This window comes from Oncorhynchus kisutch, linkage group LG11 (genome assembly GCF_002021735.2).
Source record: "Oncorhynchus kisutch isolate 150728-3 linkage group LG11, Okis_V2, whole genome shotgun sequence".
Lineage (NCBI taxonomy): Eukaryota > Metazoa > Chordata > Actinopteri > Salmoniformes > Salmonidae > Oncorhynchus > Oncorhynchus kisutch.
Window position 1 is genome coordinate 5,792,244 of NC_034184.2, and position 22,555 is coordinate 5,814,798.

General features: G+C 45.2%; 2 protein-coding genes across 6 annotated transcripts in view; one reads left to right on the forward strand and one right to left on the reverse strand.

Annotated features, from left to right (window-relative positions):
* The window catches only part of LOC109875869 (mitogen-activated protein kinase kinase kinase 21), a 43,331-nt gene extending 40,733 nt beyond the window's left edge, over positions 1-2,598 (reverse strand). For all 5 annotated transcript variants that reach the window (XM_020468303.2, XM_020468302.2, XM_020468301.2 and 2 more), the window contains exon 1: positions 796-2,598. In XM_020468303.2, coding sequence (XP_020323892.1) covers positions 796-1,570 — 775 coding nt within the window. In that variant the 5' untranslated portion in view covers positions 1,571-2,598. The remainder of the gene's footprint in view (positions 1-795) is intronic.
* A 5,206-nt stretch (positions 2,599-7,804) lies between these two features.
* The window catches only part of LOC109875866 (pecanex-like protein 2), an 84,800-nt gene continuing 70,049 nt past the window's right edge, over positions 7,805-22,555 (forward strand). The window contains exons 1-15 of the mRNA XM_031835204.1: positions 7,805-8,208; positions 11,107-11,309; positions 11,459-11,576; positions 12,529-12,565; positions 12,913-14,022; positions 19,119-19,248; positions 19,381-19,523; positions 19,696-19,774; positions 19,898-20,033; positions 20,854-20,996; positions 21,092-21,245; positions 21,587-21,619; positions 21,729-21,900; positions 22,032-22,142; positions 22,262-22,353. Coding sequence (XP_031691064.1) covers positions 8,056-8,208; positions 11,107-11,309; positions 11,459-11,576; positions 12,529-12,565; positions 12,913-14,022; positions 19,119-19,248; positions 19,381-19,523; positions 19,696-19,774; positions 19,898-20,033; positions 20,854-20,996; positions 21,092-21,245; positions 21,587-21,619; positions 21,729-21,900; positions 22,032-22,142; positions 22,262-22,353 — 2,814 coding nt within the window. The 5' untranslated portion in view covers positions 7,805-8,055. The remainder of the gene's footprint in view (positions 8,209-11,106; positions 11,310-11,458; positions 11,577-12,528; positions 12,566-12,912; positions 14,023-19,118; positions 19,249-19,380; positions 19,524-19,695; positions 19,775-19,897; positions 20,034-20,853; positions 20,997-21,091; positions 21,246-21,586; positions 21,620-21,728; positions 21,901-22,031; positions 22,143-22,261; positions 22,354-22,555) is intronic.

Sequence of the window (22,555 nt, forward strand, 5' to 3'; positions counted from 1 at the left end):
TGGGAGTTTTTCCTAGCCACCGTGCTTCTACACCTGCATTGCTTGCTGTTTGGGGTTTTAGGCTGGGTTTCTGTACAGCACTTTGAGACGAAGGGCTATATAAATACATTTGATTTGAAGTAGTTCTCTTTTAACATGCCACTGGGCCAGGTGACTGATGAATATGATCATAATCGTGATTTAGCATATCACTAATGTGAGGCTAGCCCAAGAGGGTTTCAGTGATTTAAAACAGGGAAATTCATGGCAGAGAAGCCCTCGTCTTAATCATTCCTTCAAATGCCAACCTCAACACTCAGTTGCTAGTGGGCCTATCAACAACATGCATGCAATGTCATATAATAGATGCCATTTAGTAGACGCTTCTGTTGAAAGCAACTTAGTCATAGGTGCATACATTTTATATATGGGTAGTCCCGGGAATTGAACCCACTATCCTGCACTTGCATTCTAGGCTAATATATGGCAGCTTACCCAATGTGCAGAACACATTACTTAGTGATGGATGTTTCAGTTGTGTAGAATATCAACTGTATCCTCATGCATTAGTTTAGTAATAGTAAAAGTGTATTCATAAGCTTTAGGATTATTTTTTAGTTGGTAGAGGACATTGTGGACCATTCCAGATCCGGCATCCTTCACACTGTTTCAAGAGGGGTGTGCTCAAAGGTAATAAGTGCATGCACAGGTGCATTTTTGGAAACAAGTGCACCTATGGCCATGCTCTGTTTTAATCTGTTCTAAAAGTGATGCAAGGTTATTTTTAGCAGATGGTAATATTAATATGTTTCTTACTGTTGCAGGATTTCAGGTCGCGGTGAATAATAGGCACAACAGCCTCCTCGTGTAGGTAGTGCATGCCCCTGGCGATTTGAACAGCCCAGTTGACAAGAATGTGTGGGGGTATCCTCCGACCAGTCAAAGCCCGGGTAAGAGTCCCTCCACGAGCATATTCCATCACCAAGCACAGGTTCGGCTCCTCAAGACAAACACCTTCAAGTTTTATTATATTGGGATGCTGTAGCATAGAGAAGAGCTTGGCCTCTTGCTTAACACCATCTGAAGTTGCAGTGATGTCTTCGTCAGGATCCTGTCGCGCTGCCTTCACAGCGACCTCTTGGTCTTTCCATGTCCCTCGGTAAACTTTACCAAATCCCCCGACACCGATTATTTCCTCTAAAACGAGTTCGCTAAAATCTATTTGGATGGGAGTACTCGGACGCTCCCTCACCCCTACCGTGCTACCGCCTGGAAGTCTGTAAATGGCAGGTTGATAGGTAACATAATTTGCAGGGAAAATCCCGACTCTATGGTTAATTTTACCCGTCCACCATCCTTCATCTCCCGAGATGGCAGCATCCTTCGAGAGGACCTCAACAACGTCCCCCCGCCGCAGACTAAGTTCGTCTTCTCCAGTACTTCCATAGTCAAACACTGCCGTCCACAGCGATCGGGACAGGGGACCGCAATGAGCCCAAGCTCTTGCAGTGGGGGAATCTGTCCAGGCATGCTCTCCCGTATCTTTCGGTTGCCCCTCACCGTTTGGGAAACCGCCCTTGGAAACATCCATTTCTCGGTGGCTGTAGCCGTACCATATAGGGTGCAAACTGTTGACGAAAAAGCAAACGATCAAAGGACCTCTAACTGGAATGCTCGTGAATCGTTCAGAACGATATCACAAATGGGCAAGACGGTTCCAGCACGGTATTCCAACGTCCCGGTAAAACGCGTTTGCTACTTTCATCTCTCCGCGTTGCCACAGGGAGTTTCTTTGTGGGTCAACTTTTGATAAAGTTACGCTAGTTGGAAAAAACTATGCATATTTATGTAGCTAACGAGCTACTTATCAGAAAGTGTACATGAAAGTTTACCCAGTCCCAACACGGACAGAGTGAAAAATAAGCCCATTACATCTACTTAACTTAATAGCTAGCAAAAAGTGCATAGCTAAATGTGCTAACGTTAGCAGCTACCTAATTTAGTAGCTAGCAAAAAAGGGCATAGCTGAACGTGCAAACGTTAGCTCCTGAATTTTCAGGCTGACGTTTATCAAGTGCTAAAACAGTACCTGCAGTCACATTATCGAAATAAACTTGGGTTAAACACCAGAAACATACCCCAACATCAGGATTAGCTATATTATTGTTGGTAACTATGCTATTGCCAAGCTAAGTTTTCAGTTAGCTTTTAGCTGGCAAGTTTAGCTAACGTTAGTTGAATCGCTCTCTAAAACCTTTAGCTGGCTAGCTAACCCATTCGCTATACTACTATAGTAGCTAGCTAACGTTAGGTCAGCCCATTGACTGCACTGACACTTGGAACATTTGGAGCATACATTCTGCTAATGTCTTGTCGTGTAACAAACAATGGAACGTTTTGTTGCGTTGAAATGATTCGCCAGGATCCGAAAGATATCAAACGTTTCAGCAACTTCCCTCAAAACAACCCGTACGGCACCGCCATCTCTCCAACTAGACTCATCCGAACTGTCTGACACACTATTCAGCGTCTGGCTGGTCCTGGGAAGTTTGCGAACGCTGCTCGAGCTGTTCTGTTCTACACGCAGATTGGTGAATTTAGCCTGACGTGACATGCCTGTCCCTATAGAAAAACGAGGAGGAGCAGTTGGGAGAGTAGCCTCCGTGTGCAGAAGAGGGCGCGCTGTGATGGAAAATTATGCAATATTATCGATGATAGCAATAGTAGGCTAATAATGAATTACTGTGCAGCCGTGCGTAAACTCATTATTTTACAAGCACCAACACGACAATCACATCATAAACAAACGAGTAATAACTTATTTAATGATTCATAAACTAGCCTACATTAATTGGCCTATAATTTAGGCCAGTAATTAACTGTCTAGGCCTATTTATTAACCCTTTTAGATCATACTTTTCAACAATTGCATGTACTTTTTAGGGCCAGTAAGACGTTTTTTTTCGTGGGTTTTAAAGAATATGGCTAAGACCTGAAATAGCTTAGTTGGTTCTAATAGCCTTGTAAAAAAAATCCATTGAATGTCAAGTAGTTATATATTCGTGTTTTATAACCACCAAAAATGACCAGTTATAAATAGGGCCAAGAGCTAGGCTTTAGCTCAGAAAGCTAACACAGGCCTGTGGCACACATTTGCTGACAACACGGTGGTGGTAGGACTGCTCACCGACGGCGATGAGGCAGTGTGGTGCCAGGACAACCTCTCCCTCAACATCAGCAAAACAAAGGACCTGATCGTTGACAACAGGAAATGGCGGGGAGAGCACGTCCCCATCCACATCGATGGGGCTGTCGTGGAGCGGATTGAGAGCTTCAAGTTCCTCGGTATCGACATCACTAAGGAATTAACATGGTCCGCATACACTGTACACCCACACAGTTGTGAAGAGGGCACGTCAGTTCCTCTTTCCCGAAAAGATTTGGCGTGGGCCCTCAGATATTCTATAAGTTCTATAGCTGCACCATTGAGAGCATTTTGACTGGCTGCATCACCGCTTGGTAAGGCAACTGCAAGGCACCTATCCACAAGGCGCCACAGAGGGTGGTGAGTACGGCCCAGTACATTTTTATTTAACAAGGCAAGTCAGGCAAGTCAGTTAAGAACGAGGCAATTAAAAACAAATTAAAACAGTTAAAAACAAATTCTTATTTTCAATGACGGCCTAGGAACAGTGGGTTAACTGCCTGTTCAGGGGCAGGAGACAGATTTGTACCTTGTCAGCTCGGGGATAAGAACTTGCAACCTTTACTAGTCCAACGCTATAACCACTAGGCTACCCTGCCGCCCCATCACTGGGGCCAAGCTCCCTGCCATCCAAGACCTCTACACCAGGCGATGTCAGAGGAAGGCCCAAATTGTCAAAGACTCCAGCCACCCTAGCCATAGACTGTTTCCCATAGACTGTTCTCTCCGCTACTGCACAGCAAGCATTACCGGTGCACCAAGTCTGGAACCAACCGGACCCTGAACAGCTTCTACCCCAAAGCCATAAGACTACTAAACAAGACTGATAAAGAGCTAATCAAATGGATACCCGGACTAGCTGCATTGACCTTTTTTGCACTCTCTCTCTCTTGTACCGACTCTATTAACACACACTGGACTCTACCCACACACTCACACATAGTTACACTGACACCCCAACATACACATGTATACTGACGCCATACTCACGCACACGCGCACACTCACAGACACATTCCCACTCATCACATATGCTACTGCTACTCTCTATTATCTATCCTGTTGCCTAGCCATTTTACCTCTACCCATATGTACATAGCTACCTCAATTATTCATTATTCACTGTGTATTTATTCCTCGTGCACATTTCTATTTTATATCTTTATCTTAACCATGCATTGTTGGGGGCCTCCCGAGTGACGCAGTGGTCTAAGACACTGCATCACAGTGCTTAAAGACGTCACTACAGACCCGGGTTTGATCCCAGGCTGTGTCACACCCGGCTGTTTCCAGAGACACATAAGGGGGCGAAATTTCCTTGTCACATCGCGCTCTAGCGACTCCTTGTGGCTGGTCGGGTGCCTGCAAGCTGATTTCGGTCGCCAGCTGGAAGGTGTTTCCTCCGACACATTGGTGCGGCTGGCTTCTGGGTTAAGTGAGCAGTGTGTCAAGAAGCACTGCGGTCGTGTTTCGAAGGACGATTGGTTCTCGACCTTCGCTTTTCCCAAGTCCGTAGGGGAGTGGCAGGGATGGGACAAGACTCTATCAATTGGAGAGAAAAAAAAGTGGTAAAAGTACAAAATAAAATAAAAATGCATTATTGGAAAAGGACCCATAAGTAAGCATTTCACTAGTCTACAACTGTTGTTTATGAAGCATGTGACAAATACAATTTTATTTGACATACTGTACCTGGAGTTGAACCCAGACATTCATACCTACAAATGGCTTCATAACGGCATACATACAATTATATATTGTAGGCATATCTCATTGGATTTGGGTGACTTGTCAAAGACTCCAGTCACCCAAGTCATAGACTGTTCTCTCGGCTACTGCACAGCAAGCGGTACTGTCAAGGTCCAAAAGGCTCCTGTCATAGTCGTGTGTATAGGTGGCAGGGAAGTCAGGCACAGGAGAATCAAACTGAGTGAAATTGAGTTTTTAATAACAAATAAAAGCAACATACTACAAACACTAAATGTAACAATAAATTATGTGGGTACGAGGACCCGTCGCGCACCAATACCAACACAACACTGAAATACAAACAATCTCTGACAAAGACATGAGGGGAAACAGAGGGTTAAATACACAACAGGTCATGCATGGGATTGAAACCAGGTGTGTAGGAAGACAAGACAAAACCAATGGAAAATGAAAAATGGATCAATGATGGCTAGAAGACCGGTGACGTTGACCGCCGAGCACCGCCCGAACAAGGATAGGCTTCGACTTCGGTAGAAGTCGTGATAGCTCCTTAACAGCTTCTACCCCTAAGCCACAAGACTGCTGAACAATGGACTATTTACCTTTTTTTTTTTTTTTTAACCTTTATTTAACCAGGTAGGCTAGTTGAGAACAAGTTCTCATTTGCAACTGCGACCTGGCCAAGATAAAGCATAGCAGTGTGAACAGACAACACAGAGTTAAACATGGAGTAAACAATTAACAAGTCAATAACACAGAAAAAAGAGAGTCTATATACATTGTGTGCAAAAGGCATGAGGAGGTAGGTGAATAATTACAATTTTGCAGATTAACACTGGAGTGATAAATTGACACCCCCTCTCCCTTCGTTTTTACACTGCTGCTACTCGCTGTTTATTATCTATGCATAGTCACTTTACCCCTACCTACGTGTACATTTTACCTGGACTAACCTGGACCTGTACCACATTGACTCGGTACCTGTACCCCCCCTGTATCTAGCCTTGGTATTGTTATTTTATTATCTTACTTTTTATTTAATTTTTACTTTAGGATATTAAAAAAATATTTTCTTCACTCTATTTCTTGAACTGCATTGTTGGTTAAGGGCTTGTAAGTATGCATTTAATGGTAAAGTCTACACCTGTTATATTCGGCGCATGTGACAAATAACATTTTAGTTTATTATTTTACTTCGTATATACATTACTAGTCAAAAGTTTGGAGACACCTACTCATTCAAGGGTTTTTCTTTATTTTTACTATTTTCTACATTGTAGAATAATAGTGAGACATCAAAACTATGAAATAACACATTTGGAATCATGTAGTAACCAAACAAGTGATTAACAAATTAAAATATATTTTAGATTTTAGATTCTTTAAAGTAGCCACCCTTTGCCTTGATGAAGGCTTTGCACACTCTTGGCATTCTCTCAACCAGCTTCATGAGGTAGTCACCTGAAATGCTTTTCCAACTGTCTTGAAGGAGTTCCCACAAGTGCTGAGCACTTGTTAGCTGATTTTCCTTCACTCTGCGGTCCAACTCATCGCAATCCATCTCAATTGGGTTGAGGTCGGGTGAAGCCAAGTCATCTGATGCAGCACTCCATCACTTTCCTCGGTCAAATAGCCCTTACACAGCCTGGAGGTTTGATTTTGGTCATTGTTCTGTTGGAAAACAAATGATAGGCCCACTAAGTGCAAACCAGATGGGAATGGCGTATTGCTGCAGAGTGCTGTGGTAGCCATTCTGGTTAAGTGCCTTCAATTCTAAATAAATCAGAGACAGTGACACCAGCAAAACACCCCCACACCATCACACCACCTTCTCAATACTTTCCACCGGTCTAATGTCCATTGCTCGTGTTTCTTGGCCCAAGCAAGTCTCTTCTTATTATTGGTGTCCATTTAGTACTCATTTCTATACAGCAATTCGACCATGAAGGCCTGATTCATGCAGTCTCCTCTGAACAGTTGATGTTGAGATGTGTCTATTACTTGAACTATGCAAAACATTTATTTTTTGTACTGCAAGATGAGGTGCAGTTAACTCTAGTGAACTTATCCTCTGCAGCAGAGGTAACTCTGGGTCTTCCTTTCCTGTTCTTGCCATAATATGGACTTGGTATTTTACCAAATAGGGCTATCTTCTGTGTACCACACTGATTGGTTCAAATGCATTAAGAAGGAAATAAATTCCACAAATTGACTTTTAAGTAGGCACACCTGTTAATTGAAATGCATTCCAGGTGACTACCTCATGAAGCTGGTTGAGAGAAGGCCAAGAGCGTGCAAAGCTGTCATCAAGGCAAAGGGTGGCTACTTTGAAGAATCTCAAATATATCATATATTTGGATTAGTTTATCACTTTTTTGGTTACTACATGATTCCATATGTGTTATTTCATAGTTTTGATGTCTCACTATTATTCTACATTGTAGAAAATAGTAAAAATAAAGAAAAACCCTTAAATGAGTAAGTGTGTCCAAGCTTTTGACCAGTACTGTATATTATATACATTATGTAATCCTATTATTATTGTTATTATTATTATTATTATTATAAGAACTCATGCGTTAATTTTGATTTGCATCACTGCAAGGCTACTGTCATTGACACGTTCCACGAATTAAGCCGCGCAAAAATGCACGAAATTTGCTGAAATGCATTATGTACATATATGCACGAATTGTCCATGGGGACATTGCGTGATTCATGGACTATTTATGCTTTATATTCAATCATCAGGATAGTACTTTAAAAAAAATCCATATTGTTTGTATAATGTTCGTCCCAAAGAAGTGAAAAACATTTAATGTTGATTTACAGTCAATTTTAAATGGGAAATTCCGTCAATAACCATAACGTAGATTCAATTCGATTCAGGATCAGCTCATAAACCGCATGGGTTAGTGATGCAGCGCTGTATAACTGCTCGTGCTCTCTCAGGATCTACGGATCTTGGACCCACGAACAGAGGATTAGAGACAGCCGTCCACCATGTGAGACCTGACATTCGGATGGAATGATGCGGAAAGCAAATCGCGAATGATAGTTTGATAGAACACGAAGACCTAGAATTTCAACATGGTAGAGGCGTAATAAATGGGCTACATATGCATCTACATCGTTTGTAGAATCCATCGCAGTTGAGGAGGATGGGCTCGCAACTGGTACAGACTTTGCGTCAAGGGGTTTGGGCATCATTGACCGGAGGATGGTACCATGACCCGGACCAGAACAAATTCAATAACTCCTGTCACCTCTATTTGTGGATGTTCCTTCTGATGTTGCCACTGTTACTACATTTGGTGAGTAAATTAAATCAAAGGCCCAGATCATGTGTAGTCTAGGCTATAAGGTTTTAGTGCGCCGCCGCATCACGAAGAGCCCTTTTAGTTAACAAACACGGTTCTCTTGGAGAAACATTCCAGTCTCATTTTTTATTTAGAGCGATATTTTTATCTTCAGCACTGAAACTTTTCCGCGTATTTATTAATTCATTGTATTGGCAGAAAATTGAATTGTCGCATTTGGGACGTGGGTCTGCCACGGCGATGAAAAAGCAGAGAATTCCAGGCATTGTAACACAGCTAAACCGTCTATCCCTTTTGGATGTGATAGTAAGCCTACTTCAGGCACTCATTCGCATTTGAGCAAACTAGTGTCTAGTAGGCCTAGGTCATGAATGCTGTTTCGGTTTGGTTTAATTTAGTCAAGATAGCCTATACAATTATTTCGAGCACCAGATGTGGGCTCTTTAATGTGTCCCTTTATTGCCATCGTAATGGAATTGCATCTATTATCTTGCAGGAATGCTATACACTTATCAGACCTACTGTGTTTCAGAATAGTACCTCTTGTCTGCTTAAATACATGAGTGGTTTCAATTAGTAAAAACCCAACAAAGCTTGTTTCATAGTTTATTTAGAATAATACATTTGATATAAAAAGGTCCAACAACATATGAACTGTTCTGAAGACCAAAAGCCTTCTGGTTATTGTGCAGATGTTAAAGTGATGGAGTACTGTCATTGTTATGTAATGGTGTAATATTGTCCCACATTAACCATTTTCAAGCAGATGTAGCTGAAGAGCCAAATGACCACATTATATGGGTGGAGAATTGACTTCTCAATCAGATCATCCATAGGAAATAATTGTTCAGTATCGCCCTTGGCTGTTTGAGCATAATGTTACATACAGTTGAAGTCGGAAGTTTACATACACTTAAGTTGGTGGACTAAGTTGACTGTGCCTTTAAACAGCTTGGAAAATTCCAGAAAATGATGTCATGGCTTTATAAGCTTCTGATAGGCTAATTGACATGATTTGAGTCAATTGGAGGTGTACCTGTGGATGTATTTCAAGGCCTACCTTCAAACTCAGTGCCACTTTGCTTGACATCATGGGAAAATCTCTGGCGATGTCTACAAAATAGCCTCCAACACTCTACTCTGCAAACTGGATGCAGTCTATCACAGTGCCATCCGTTTTGGCACCAAAGCCCCATACACCACCCACCACTGCGACCTGCATGCTCTCGTTGGCTGGCCCTCGCTACATATTCGTCGCCAGACCCACTGGCTCCAGGTCATCCTTAACTCTTTGCTAGGTAAAGCTCCACCTTATCTCAGCTCACTGGTCACGATAACAACACCCACCCGTAGCACGCGCTCCAGCAGGTATATCTCACTGGTCATCCCAAAAGCCAACACCTGCTTTGGCCGCCTTTCCTTCCAGTTCTCTGCTGCCAATGACTGGAACGAATTGCAAAAATCGCTGAAGCTGGAGACTTATATTTCCCTCACTAACTTTAAACATCCGCTATATGAGCAGCTAACCGATCGCTGCAGCTGTATATAGCCCATCTGTAAATAGCCCATCACATCTACCTACCTCATCCCCATATTGTTTTTATTTACTTTTCTGCTCATTTGCACACCATTTGCATATTTATCACTCCATGGTTAATTTGCTCAATTGTAATTACTTTGCTACTATGGCCTATTTATTGCCTTACCACCTCACGCCATTTGCACACACTGTATATAGAGTGTAACTCTGTATTGATTGTGTCGCACTGCTTTGCTTTATCTTGGCCAGGTCGCAGTTGTAAATGAGAACTTGTTCTCAACTAGCTTACCTGGTTAAATAAAGGCGAATTCAAAATAAAATCAAAATCAAAAGAAATCAGCAAAGACCTCAGAAATAAAATGTAGACCTCCACAAGTCTGGTTCATCCTTGGGAGCAATTTCCAAATGGCTGAAGGTACCACGTTCATCTGTACAAACAATAGTACGCAAGTATAAACACCATGGAACCACGCAGCTGTCATACCGCTCAGGAAGGAGACGCGGTCTGTCTCCTAGAGATGAACGTACTTTGGTGCGAAAAGCACAAATCAATCCCAGAACAACAGCAAAGGACCTTGTGAAGATGCTGGAGGAAACAGGTGCAAAAGTATCTATATCCACAGTAAAATGAGTCCTATATAGACATAACCTGAAATGCCGCTCAGCAAGGAAGAAGCCACTGCTCCAAAACCACCATAAAAAAGCCAGATTACGGTTTGCAACTGCACATGGGGACAAAGATCGTACCTTTTGGAGAAATGTCCTCTGGTCTGATGAAACAAAAATAGAACTGTTTGACCATAATGACCATCATTATGTTTGGAGGAAAAAGGGAGAGGCTTGCAAGCCGAAGAACACCATCCCAACCGTGAAGCACGGGGTGGCAGCATACCAAATACTAATTGAGTGTATGTAAACTTCTGACCCACTGGGAATGTGTTGAAAGAAATAAAAACTGAAATAAATCATTCTCTCAACTATTGTTCTGACATTTCACATTCTTAAAATAAAGTGGTGATCCTAACTGACCTAAGACAGGGCATTTTTACTCAGATTAAATGTCAGGAATTGTGAAAAACTTAGTTTAAATGTATTTGGCTAAGGTGTATGTGAACCTTGAACCTATGTGACTACAACTGTACATTACATTACAGCCTCAAATAGCTCCTCTGGTGTTAAGTCTTCACCCAAGATGAAGGGTTATGTTTCAGACTTCTTGACATATTATTGAGGAAAGGGGGGATGCACTCTGCCCAATGTGATGAATAAGAAGTATTTTTGAATAATTATAATGTTTTGGTCAAGATCGGTGTTTTGAGATATTGAGGGAGTTGGTGTGTTTTTTTCCTCAGGCTCTTCCGCCCACCACCATGGCACTTAGTATATACTGCACCTCAGTCACCATCTTCTTCATCATCATAAAGATGGTCAACTATCGCCTCCATGTGATGTTTGATGAAGGCGACGTTGTGACCCCAAGCAGTCTCTCTGATGTCATCCAAGGTGCAGAGAATAAAAACAACACCTCAGATGCATGTCTTCCAGCTAAATTAAGGTGAGCATGTTAAATAAAACAAAATGTATAACTAATATATTCCGAAGTATATATAGTTTGAAGTAGTGCTTTTGTCTTGAAAAACATGTCATCATTTGATAAAGGAACTACCACAGATGACCACATACTCTCTACATCTTTCCAAATAGGAAAAGCAGCACTGTTCCTGACAGTGTTGCCATGACAATGTTGACCAGAAACAGGCCGAATCCAGTCATCCAGGTTACAGTAAAACAGACAGAGACGGACCCTGGGTTGATTGGAGTGGTTAGTGTACCATTTTAACTACTCTTGAGCTACATTCTACCACTTCTTATACTGAACTAAAATATAAATGCCACATGTAAAGTGTTAGTCCATGAGCTGAAATAAATGTTTCATGAGCTGAAATAAAAGATCCCAGAAATGTTCCATTCACACAAAAAGCTAATTTCTGTCAAATTTTGTGCACAAATTTGTTTATATCCCTGTTACTGAGCATTTCTCCTTTGCCATGATAATCCATCCACCTGATGGCTGTGGCATATCAAGAAGCTGATTAAACAACATGATCATTACACAGGTGCTCCTTGTGCTGGGCACCATAAAAATTATCATTACACAAGTGCACCTTGTGCTGGGGGCAATACACTAAAATGTGCAGTTTTGTCACACAACACAATGTCACAGATGTCTCAAGTTTTGAAGGAGCGTGCAATTGGCATTCTGACTGCTGGAATGTACACCAGAGCTGTTTCCAGATAATTGAATGTTCATTCCTCTACCATAAGCGTCATTTTAGAGAATTTGGCAGTATGTCCAACCAGGCTCACAACTGCAGACCACATGTACCCACACCAGCCCAGGACCTCCACATCCGGCTTCTTCACCAGCGGAATCATCTGAGACCAGTCACCTGGGGATTATTGCTGTCTGTAATAAAGCCCTTTCGTGGGGAAAATCTCATTCTGATTGGCCGGGCCTGGCTCCCTAGTAGGTAGGCCTGGCTCCCAAGTGGGTGGCCGACCCATGGCTGCACCCCTGCCCAGTCATGTCAAATCCATAGATTAGGGCCTAATGAATGTACTTCAATTGACTGATTTAGTTATATGAAATGTAACTCAGTAAAATCATTGAAATTGTTTCATGTTGTGTTTATATTGGTGTTCAGTATATATTATGGAATAGACATTTTCCCGGTTTTTCTTTCCACCATCATCCATATCTCTTGCCCTTACAGGAGTGCCCAAAATCAGAAAACTTAAAGAATACTGAAGGTACTGTACTCTCATGTTTTTAAAACTGGTCTGATTCCCCTTACAACAGGAAACTGATTTTCTATTCTCAAATCTCACTGTGAGAATGAAATGTTCTTCCTGGAATGCATTGTATGGATGTAGTGATGCATTGATTAGCACTCTTTATGCTAGTCTAGCACATTATTCAAATTCAAATATGCTCAGATAAACATGCCATCAGCTTCCAGTAAATGTTGTCTCATGTTGGTTTTGCAAAGTGTTGCTGCGAAGATCAATATCCTTTTGTTAGTTAGAGCAGAAATTGTAATGACTGAGATGTAATTCCTGTCAATATGCTCTTTGTAACGTTAATATATCTGTTGCAGACCAGAGTGACAGTATCCATGAGGAGAAACAACCCACAGAGAGACTGCAGCCTGAGGAGGAGTTCTCCCCAGAGGACCTGTCTAGCCCCAACCCTGACCAGGCCACCCCTCTCCTGCTGGGGGAGCAGAAGCATGTGGCTCATAGGGAGATTGCTGATGAAGGATTGCCCTCCTCCAAGGGGAGTGATGAAGAAAGAAGCGAGCAGAAGGAACTGGAGAAACAGCCCCAACAGGACCCCAACAACAACTCTCTAGATTACATTCAGGAGCATGATGACCCCCTCCCACCTCCTCCTCAGCATGACCAACCAGAGGAGACATACTGCTCGGACGAGATAGCTGTTGTCTTGGTTGACAACTCTGGCCCATCAGACCGCCTGGACGAGAACGACACATTCAAGATCATCATCACAATGAGCTGTGATGCCCAGACGGCTGCGGAGCTGGAGGAGTCGGTCAAACAGAGCATCCTGGAGTCTGCCCAGGCACAGATGGTCATCGGCCACCATGGAGGGGCTGCTGGCAACTGCCTCAACAAAATTCCTGTTATCACCTTTGACTCGCCTGAGGATGATGAACAGAGTGGTGCAGAGAATGAAGGGGAACCGTTATCTAAGGTTGACCCTGCTCAGCTGCAGACTCCAAGCCCAGATGGCCAGATTACCAAAGAGTTGATGAGCTCTGACTCTGCCGCTCTGGACTGCCGGGACCCCACCCCCCTGTCGACCACACCCGACAACAGCAATTCTGGCATCGACATCCACTCCCACCCTGATGAGAACGACCCTCCAGACCTCAATGTGGATGCAGATGGCTTCCTGCGAATCCCGTCTACGTTCAGGAAGTACGGCCCAGGGGGCAGGACACACGTGCGAGGCCTGAGCATGGACAGTGGGAAAGATGCAGTCCTCATTGCGGACAGATCACAGAACAGACAGACTACCATGACCTCGTCTAAGTCAGACCTGGAGGCCAAGGAGGGTCAGATCCCCAATGAGACCAACTTTGTGGAGTTTGTTTCGCTGCTGGAGTCCATTAACAGCACCAGGGGAGCCAGTGGAAACCCACCAGAGGAGGCGACAGAGGAGGGGGACAGAGCAGAGAAGGAAGGTGAGTTTAGCCATATGCATGGTTTCATGTCTTTCCTGAAATGTATCTTCACGGAGGGTTCTTCATATACAGCGCATTCTGAAGTATTCAGACCCTGTAACGGCGTTCTTCGTTTGTTGAAAGAGAGTCGGACCGAAATGCAGCGTGGTGGTTACTCATGTCTTTAATGAATGAAAAAACGGAACGATACATGAAATAACTAATAAATACAAAAACAACAAACGGAACGTGAAACCTAATACAGCCTATCTGGTGAACACTACACAGAGACAGGAACAATCACCCAAGAAATACAAAGTGAAACTCAGGATACCTAAATACGGTTCCCAATCCGAGACAACGAGAATCACCTGACTCTGATCGAGAACCGCCTCAGGCAGCCAAGCCTACACTAGACACACCCCTAATCAACCACAATCCCAATGCCTACAAAAACCCCAACAAACAATACAATAACCCCATGTCACACCCCGGCCTGAACAAATAATTAAAGAAAACACAAAATACTAAGACCAAGGCGTGACAGAACCCCCCCCCCCAAGGTGCGGACTCCCGGACGCACCTCAAAACCATAGGAAGGGTCCGGGTGGGCGTCTGTCCATGGTGGCGGCTCCGGCTCGGGACGTGGACCCCACTCCATAAATGTCATAGTTTCTCCCCTTCGCGTCCTGGGATAATCCACCCTCGCCGCCGACCACGGCCTAATAGTCCTCACCCAGAACCCCACAGAACTGAGGAGCAGCTCGTGACTGAGGGGCATCTCGGGACTGAGGGGCAGCTCGGGACTGAGGGGCAGCTCGGGACTGAGGGGCAGCTCGGGACTGAGGGGCAGCTCGGGACTGAGGGGAAGCCCGGAACTGAGGGGAAGCCCGGAACTGAGGGGAAGCCCGGAACTGAGGGGAAGCCCAGTACTGAGGGGAAGCCCAGTACTGAGAGGAAGCCCAGTACTGAGATGAAGCCCAGTACTGAGAGGAAGCCCAGTACTGAGATGAAGCTCAGGTAGGTAGTAGGCTCCGGTAGATCCTGGCTGGCTGGCGGATCTGGACGATTCAGGTTGACTAGCAGATCTGGAAGATTCTGGTTGACTAGCAGATCTGGAAGATTCTGGTTGACTAGCAGATCTGGAAGATTCTGGTTGACTAGCAGATCTGGAAGATTCTGGTTGACTGGCAGATCTGGAAGAGACTGGTTGACAGGCTGATCTGGAAGAGTCTGGCTGACTGGCAGATCTGGAAGAGTCTGGCTGACTGGCAGATCTGGAAGAGTCTGGCTGACTGGCAGATCTGGAAGAGTCTGGCTGACTGGCAGATCTGGAAGAGTCTGGCTGACTGGCAGATCTGGAAGAGTCTGGCTGACTGGCGGATCTGGAAGAGTCTGGCTGACTGGCGGATCTGGAAGAGTCTGGCTGACTGGCAGATCCTGGCCGACTGGCACTCCTGGCAGATCCTGGCCGACTGGCACTCCTGGCGGATCCTGGCTAACTGGCACTTCTGGCGGATCCTGGCAGACTGGTGGATCCTGGCTGACTGGTGGATCTAACTGATCCTGACAGACTGGCGATGCTGGGCAGACTGGCGGCGCTGGGCAGACTGGCGACGCTGGGCAGACTGGCGACGCTGGGCAGACTGGCGGTGCTGGGCAGACTGGCGATGCTGGGCAGACTGGCGACGCTGGGCAGACTGGCGACGCTGGGCAGACTGGCGACGCTGGGCAGACTGGGGGCACTGGCGGCGCTGGGCAGACTGGCGGCGCTGGGCAGACTGGCGGCACTGGCTGCTCCATATAGGCTGACAGCTCTGGCGGCTTCTTACAGACTGACAGCTCTAGCGGCTCCGTGCAGACTGGAAGCTCCTTGCAGACTGACAGCTCCTTGCAGACTGACAGCTCCTTGCAGACTGACAGCTCCGTGCAGACTGACAGCTCCGTGCAGACTGACAGCTCCTTGCAGACTGACAGCTTCTTGCAGACTGGCAGCTCCTTGCAGACTGGCATCTCTGGCTGCTTCATGCAGACTGACAGCTCTGGCTGCTCCATGCAGACTGACAGATCTGGCTGCTTCATGCAGACTGACATCTCTGGCTGCTACATGCAGGCTGGCTGCTCTGGCTTCTCCATGCAGGCTGGCAGCTCCAGCTGCTCCATGCAGACTGACAGCTCTGGCTGCTCCATGCAGGCTGACAGCTCTGGTGGCTTCTTACAGACTGACAGCTCTGGCTGCTCCCTGCAGGCTGGCAGCTCTGGCTGCGCCCTGCAGGCTGGCAGCTCTGTCTGCGCTGAACAGGCGGGAGACTCCAGCAGCGCAGGAGAGGAGAAAAGCGCTGGCTGCGCTGAACAGGCGAGAGACTCCGGCAGCGCAGGAGAGGTGAAAGGCTCCGACAGCGCTGAACAGGCGGGAGACTCCGACAGCGCAGGAGAGGCGAGGCGCACTGTAGGCCTGATGCGTGGTGCTGGAACTGGTGGTACTGGATCGAGGACACGCACAGGAAGCCTGGTGCGGGGAGCTGCTACCGGAGGACTGGAGTGTGGAGGTGGCACAGGATGGGCTAGACCGTGAAGGCGTACTGGAGATCTTGAGAGCAGTGTTGGCACAGGACGTGCAAGGCTAGGGATGTGCACAGGAGGCCTGGTGCGTGAGGCTGGCACCAACTTCACCAGCCGACTAACACGCACCTCAGGACGAGTATGGAGCGCTAACCCAGGTGCCATCAAATCCCCAACACGTTCCGTCGGGCGAATCCCATGCAAAAAGCACCAACACAGCAACTCCCTCATTTCTCTCTCCTCCAATTTCCCCATTAACTCCTTCACAGTCTCTGTTTCGCTCACCTCCAACACCGGCTCTGGTTCTGGTCTCCTCCTTGGCTCCTCACGATAAACAGGGAGAGTTGGCTCAGGTCTATCTCCTGACTCAGCCACTCTCCCTCTGAGCCCCCCCCCCAATACATTTTTGGGGCTGCTTTTCGGTTTTTGCTCCGCGCCGCCGTGTCTTTCTTTTCGACTCCATTCGTCTATAGCCCTCTTCGCACTGCTCCAGCGAATCCCAGGCGGGCTCAGGCACTCTCTCTGGGTCGGCCGCCCACCTGTCTATTTCTTCCCACGTCGTATACTCAAAGCCTCTGCTGTCCATAACGTCCTCCCTTCGCTGCTGCCTGTTAACACGCTGCTCGGTCCGAGTGTGGTGGGTGATTCTATAACGGCGTTCTTCGTTTGTTGAAAGAGAGTCGGACCGAAATGCAGCGTGGTGGTTACTCATGTCTTTAATGAATGAAAAAACGGAACGATACATGAAATAACTAATAAATACAAAAACAACAAACGGAACGTGAAACCTAATACAGCCTATCTGGTGAACACTACACAGAGACAGGAACAATCACCCAAGAAATACAAAGTGAAACTCAGGCTACCTAAATACGGTTCCCAATCCGAGACAACGAGAATCACCTGACTCTGATCGAGAACCGCCTCAGGCAGCCAAGCCTACACTAGACACACCCCTAATCAACCACAATCCCAATGCCTACAAAAAACCCAACAAACAATACAATAACCCCATGTCACACCCTGGCCTGAACAAATAATTAAAGAAAACACAAAATACTAAGACCAAGGCGTGACAGACCCCTTGACTTTTCCCACATTTTGTTAGGTTACAGCCTTATTCTAAAATTGATTACATCGTTTTTTAAAATCTATACACTATACCCCATTATGACAAAGCCATTATGACAAAGCAAAAACAGTTTTTTAGACACTTTTGCAAATGTATTAAAAATTAAAAATACAGAAATCAGCCAAGACCTCAGAAAAAATATTTTAGACCTCCACAAGTCTGGTTCACACAGATCCTTTACTCAGTACTTTGTTGTAGCACCTTTGGCACCGATTATAGCCTCAAGTCTTCTTGGGTATGACGCTACAAGCTTGGCACACCTGTATTTGGGGAGTTTCTCCTATTCTTCTCTGCAGATCCTCTCAAGCTCTGTCAGGTTTGATGGGGAGTGTCACTGCACAGCTATTTTCAGGTCTCTCCAGAGATGTTCCGAACATCTCCGATCGGGTTCAAGTCCGGACTATGGCTGGGCAACTCAAGGACATTCAGGGACTTGTCCGAAAGCCACTCCTGCTTTGTCTTGGCTGTGTGATTAAGGTCTTTGTCCTGTTCAAAGGTGAACCTTTGCCCCAGTCTGAGGTCCTGAGCACTCTGGAGCATGTTTTCATCAAGGATCTCTTTGTACTTTCCTCCGTTAATCTTTCCCTCGATCCTGACTAATCAACCAGTCCCTGCCGCTAAAAAACATCCCCACAGCATGATGCTGCCATCACCATGCTTAACCGTAGGGATGGTATTGGTCAGGTGATGAGCGGTGCCAAACCGAGGAGTGGCTTCCATCTGTCCACTCTACCATAAAGGCCTGCTTGGTGGAGTGATGCAGAGATGGTTGTTCTTCTGGAAGGTTCTCCCATCTCCACAGAGGAACTCTGGAGCTCTGTCAGAGTGACCATTGAGTTCTTGGTACCTCCCTGACCAAGACCCTTATCCTCTGATTGCTCAGTTTGGCGGGCAGCCAGCTCTAGGAAGAGTCTTGGTAGTTCCAAACTTATTTAATTTAAGAATTATGGAGGCCACTATGTTCTTGGGGACCTTCAATGCTGCAGACATTTTTTAGTACCCCTCCCCAGATCTGTGCCTCGACACAATCCTGTCTTGGAGCTCTACGGACAATTCCTTCGACCTCATGGCTAGGTTTTTCCTCTGACATGCACTGTCAACTGAGGGACCTTATATAGACAGTTGTGGCCTTTCCAAATCATGTCTAATTAATCAAATTTGCCACAGGTTTACTCCAATCAAGTTGTAGAAACATCTCAAGGATGATAAATGGAAACAGGATGCACCTGAGCTCAATTTCGAGTCTCATAGCAAAGGGTCTGAATACTTATGTGAATAAGCTATTTCAGTTTTTTCTGTAAGTGGCTCTGGATAAGAGTGTCTGCTAAAATGTAAATAACATTTTTAGGAGAGAAGCTATTGTCTCTGTTGTGTTTTAATCATTCTTTACTGGTCAAATTGAAAAGGGAAGTTGTTTTTTCAGAGGACGTCATTGACGCTAACTCAGAGACAGAGAGCCAGCAAGAGCGTCCAATCCCTCCCAATACTCTGGCCACAACAGAAACCCTCCACACCATCCCTGAAACACGGATCCCCATTGTGTCTCCAGACAGGTAAACCTTTTCAAATGTGTCTTAGATATAAAAGGCCATCATCACAATTGACTTTCTTTTGTTCTTTAATCTGATCTTTATTGTAAATGAATAAATATTTGGATTGTTGTACAGTTTGTCCTCTACTCTCAGTCCCCAGACAGACCAGGATAAAGAGCCAGACTACGACTCCTTGCCCTCCCAAACATCTCAGTCAGAGAGCTCCATGCTCCAGGTTATATGCAGACCAGAGGCCACTAACAAGGAGGACGCCTATACTTTCCATACAGTCCACAGTAAGTGCAAAATGTTGTGGTGTGACTACAAACTCGTTACAAACCCTGGATAATGTAGTAGTGAATTGTCTGTGCTATTATTGCCCAGTTATTGTATAACATGGTGTATATGACTTATGTGACATCAGGTAAGGGTTTTAAAACTTGAAGATCTGTCTGTTCTCTATTCAAGGAGACAGACCTCGTAAGCTGTATGCTGAGAGAGCGCTAAACCTACCCCTGGGAGCTGAACTTATCACAGGCAACATGTGGTGCACAATTTTATTTGATATGTCATATTTGTATAAAGTTGTTGTTGTGTTCTATCCATATTTGACATGTTAGTATTTTAAAACTTAATTTGCCTTTACATGTCGTCCTTGTCGTGTACCCAGTGATCTCCTGTCCACTTCCTCCAACTCGGAGTACCAGGACGAGCTGGCGGGCCCACACACAGACTGCCCCTTCCAGCGCCGCATCATCCCTGCACACAGGCTCCGGCCTCGGAGAACGCACCCCGAAATCTTTCAGGTGACCACACCTCTTTCTCCCCCTCCCTTCTTCCCCTCCACCCATTGCTCCTCCCCTTCCCCCTTACACAATCTTCCAAGTGACGTTACCCATCCTCCACCCCTTCATCCCCCCCTCCCCTCTTCTTCCCACTCCACCCATAAACCACTATTCGTCCCAGACAGTGGGTGCAGACAGCCAAGGCCAAGCAGTGGTCTGACTCAGCACTGCAAATCAGAGTGCTGGCCATTCATCACACTATAGCAGGGATTCAGCCACGGGCTGATTGTTTCTTGAGCAGATGGTCAGCAGGCCAGAACATAATTACAAATACAAATTGACCACAAGAAGCCCAAACAGATCTAATATTTGACTAAAACATAATCATTTCAAATTGCTTGAAACCCGCGTGCCTCCAGTTGGGGTATCCTACACTATAGTGACTCTGTGAGCAGAACAGGATCTGTCTGCCTGGCTCAGACATCACATAGCTCACCGTCCCTCTCAGCAGCTAATTCACAGTATATGGTTCACAGAACATGCACACGCGTTTGAGTTATCGGATGGCCGTTAAGGGATATAATGAAAGTTGATTGATAGACAGGAAATACATTGGGTGAAATGCACTGATGATTATTACGGAAATGTTGTAGCTGTATGAGAACTGATCTAAACATTATCTGTGCCTTGACAGTGTGTAATCAGTTGTCATAAGCTGAAACAAACAGTCATGACAGTTTCATCTATTATGTCAATGTTATGTAACCCTTATGACTAAAGATTACATTAAAGTGTTATTGAGATCGCTTTTACACTGCAACCTGAACTGCACCTCTGACAGGAGGAGGACTCGATCGGTGAGTCGTCAGAGACCTCCACACAGGAAAAGCCCTCTCCTAAGCTGTACTACAAGCTTAAGCTTTTTCCTGGGAAGTGGGTGAACATCTTGTATGACCGGCTGACCTTGTTGGCGCTATTGGACAGGTAAGAGAAAAGGCCCCTATTCTATCTTTCCTTTTCCGTCTCTCAGCGATTGATCAACTTGTTGACGGAGACTTTACTTAGATTTTTGCCCTTAGGAACCAAGATGTGGTGGAGAACATAGTGGCTGTGTTCCTGGCCTTCCTGGTGGCCTTCCTGGGGTTTATCCTGCTCAACCACGGTTGCTTCAAAGACATCTGGGTTTTCCAGTTCTGCGTGGTCATCGCTAGCTGCCAGTACTCGTTGTTAAAGGTAAGGAAGGTATCTATTTTTGTAACAAGGGATAAGGCCTAATCAACTGTAATCATTGCGTATCTGTGTTGACAGAATTCAGATCAGTGACAGGGTGTGATAAGACCATGCCATTGTCACTGCCCTACCACATACTTTCACTGCCCCGCCCATTTCACTGCCCCGCCCATTTCACTGCCCCACCCATTTCACTGCCCCACCCATTTCACTGCCCCACCCATTTCACTTTAGCTAAGCACTTCTTATCTGACACATTACTGATGGAAACATTTCTCTGTCAGTCATCGACTGTATCAGTTAGTCACATTAATAACGCTTGAAACAAATTTTTTGTATTACAGAGTGTGCAACCTGATGCAGCCTCGCCAACACATGTGAGTCTAAGTGGAACATTTTCTCTGGTTGTTTAGTATCCACGTTTTTTCCAAGTAGACGGTTCGAGGTTTCTCTGTTTCATTTCTGTCCCCTCTTGATGTTTTCCAGGGACACAATCAGATTGTTGTCTACAGCCGGGCAGCTTATTTCTGTATCTTCTGTGGCCTTATTTGGATTCTGGAACAGATGTTAAGAAGGAAGGACCTGCCTGTGTCCACTGTATATGGCATCACCATAGTATTAGCAGATGCTCTCACATTCCTGAGAGACATTTTAGTGGGTTAGTCACATACAGTAAATAATTTCTATTACCATTTCCAGTCACCTCAAGGAAATTATTTTAGATGAGGTGGGTTTTTTTTTCATTATAAAATCTTAATTGTAAAGTCCTGTCTGTTTCATGTTTCACAGGCCTCACTTTCTGCTTTCCTATCACATTTCTCCTTGGCCTGTTCCCACAAATCAACACCTTTATGATTTACCTGCTAGAACAAATAGACATTCATTTCTTTGGTGGAACAGGTGAGTGGCACTCTCTTCTCTGTTAACGTTGATCTTCATAATATCATGAACTAATGCATACTGTACCACCAAAGTCTTACGCCTCAACCTGATGCCTGTGTATCCACTTCCTGTGTCAGCTGCAACTGGACTCCACTCAGCAGTGTACAGCATATTCCGTAGTCTGACGGCATTATCTTTGCTGTACGGGTTCTGTTTTGGAGCTCTGAAGGTAGGATTGAATTCATTGTTGAGAAGCGTGTGTATGATAACTTGGAGGATATGCTTTGTACTGCGACAGAACAGTTTCTTGCTGCAGAGGCCGCTAAGTCAAGCATGAGAAATCAAATAGCTTTTGGGGTAGCAGCTCTCTCTTCCTCCAGGCTAGTGAAAGCGCTGTTCTGCTTGGGTGATGATTTAGTATTCCAAACTGC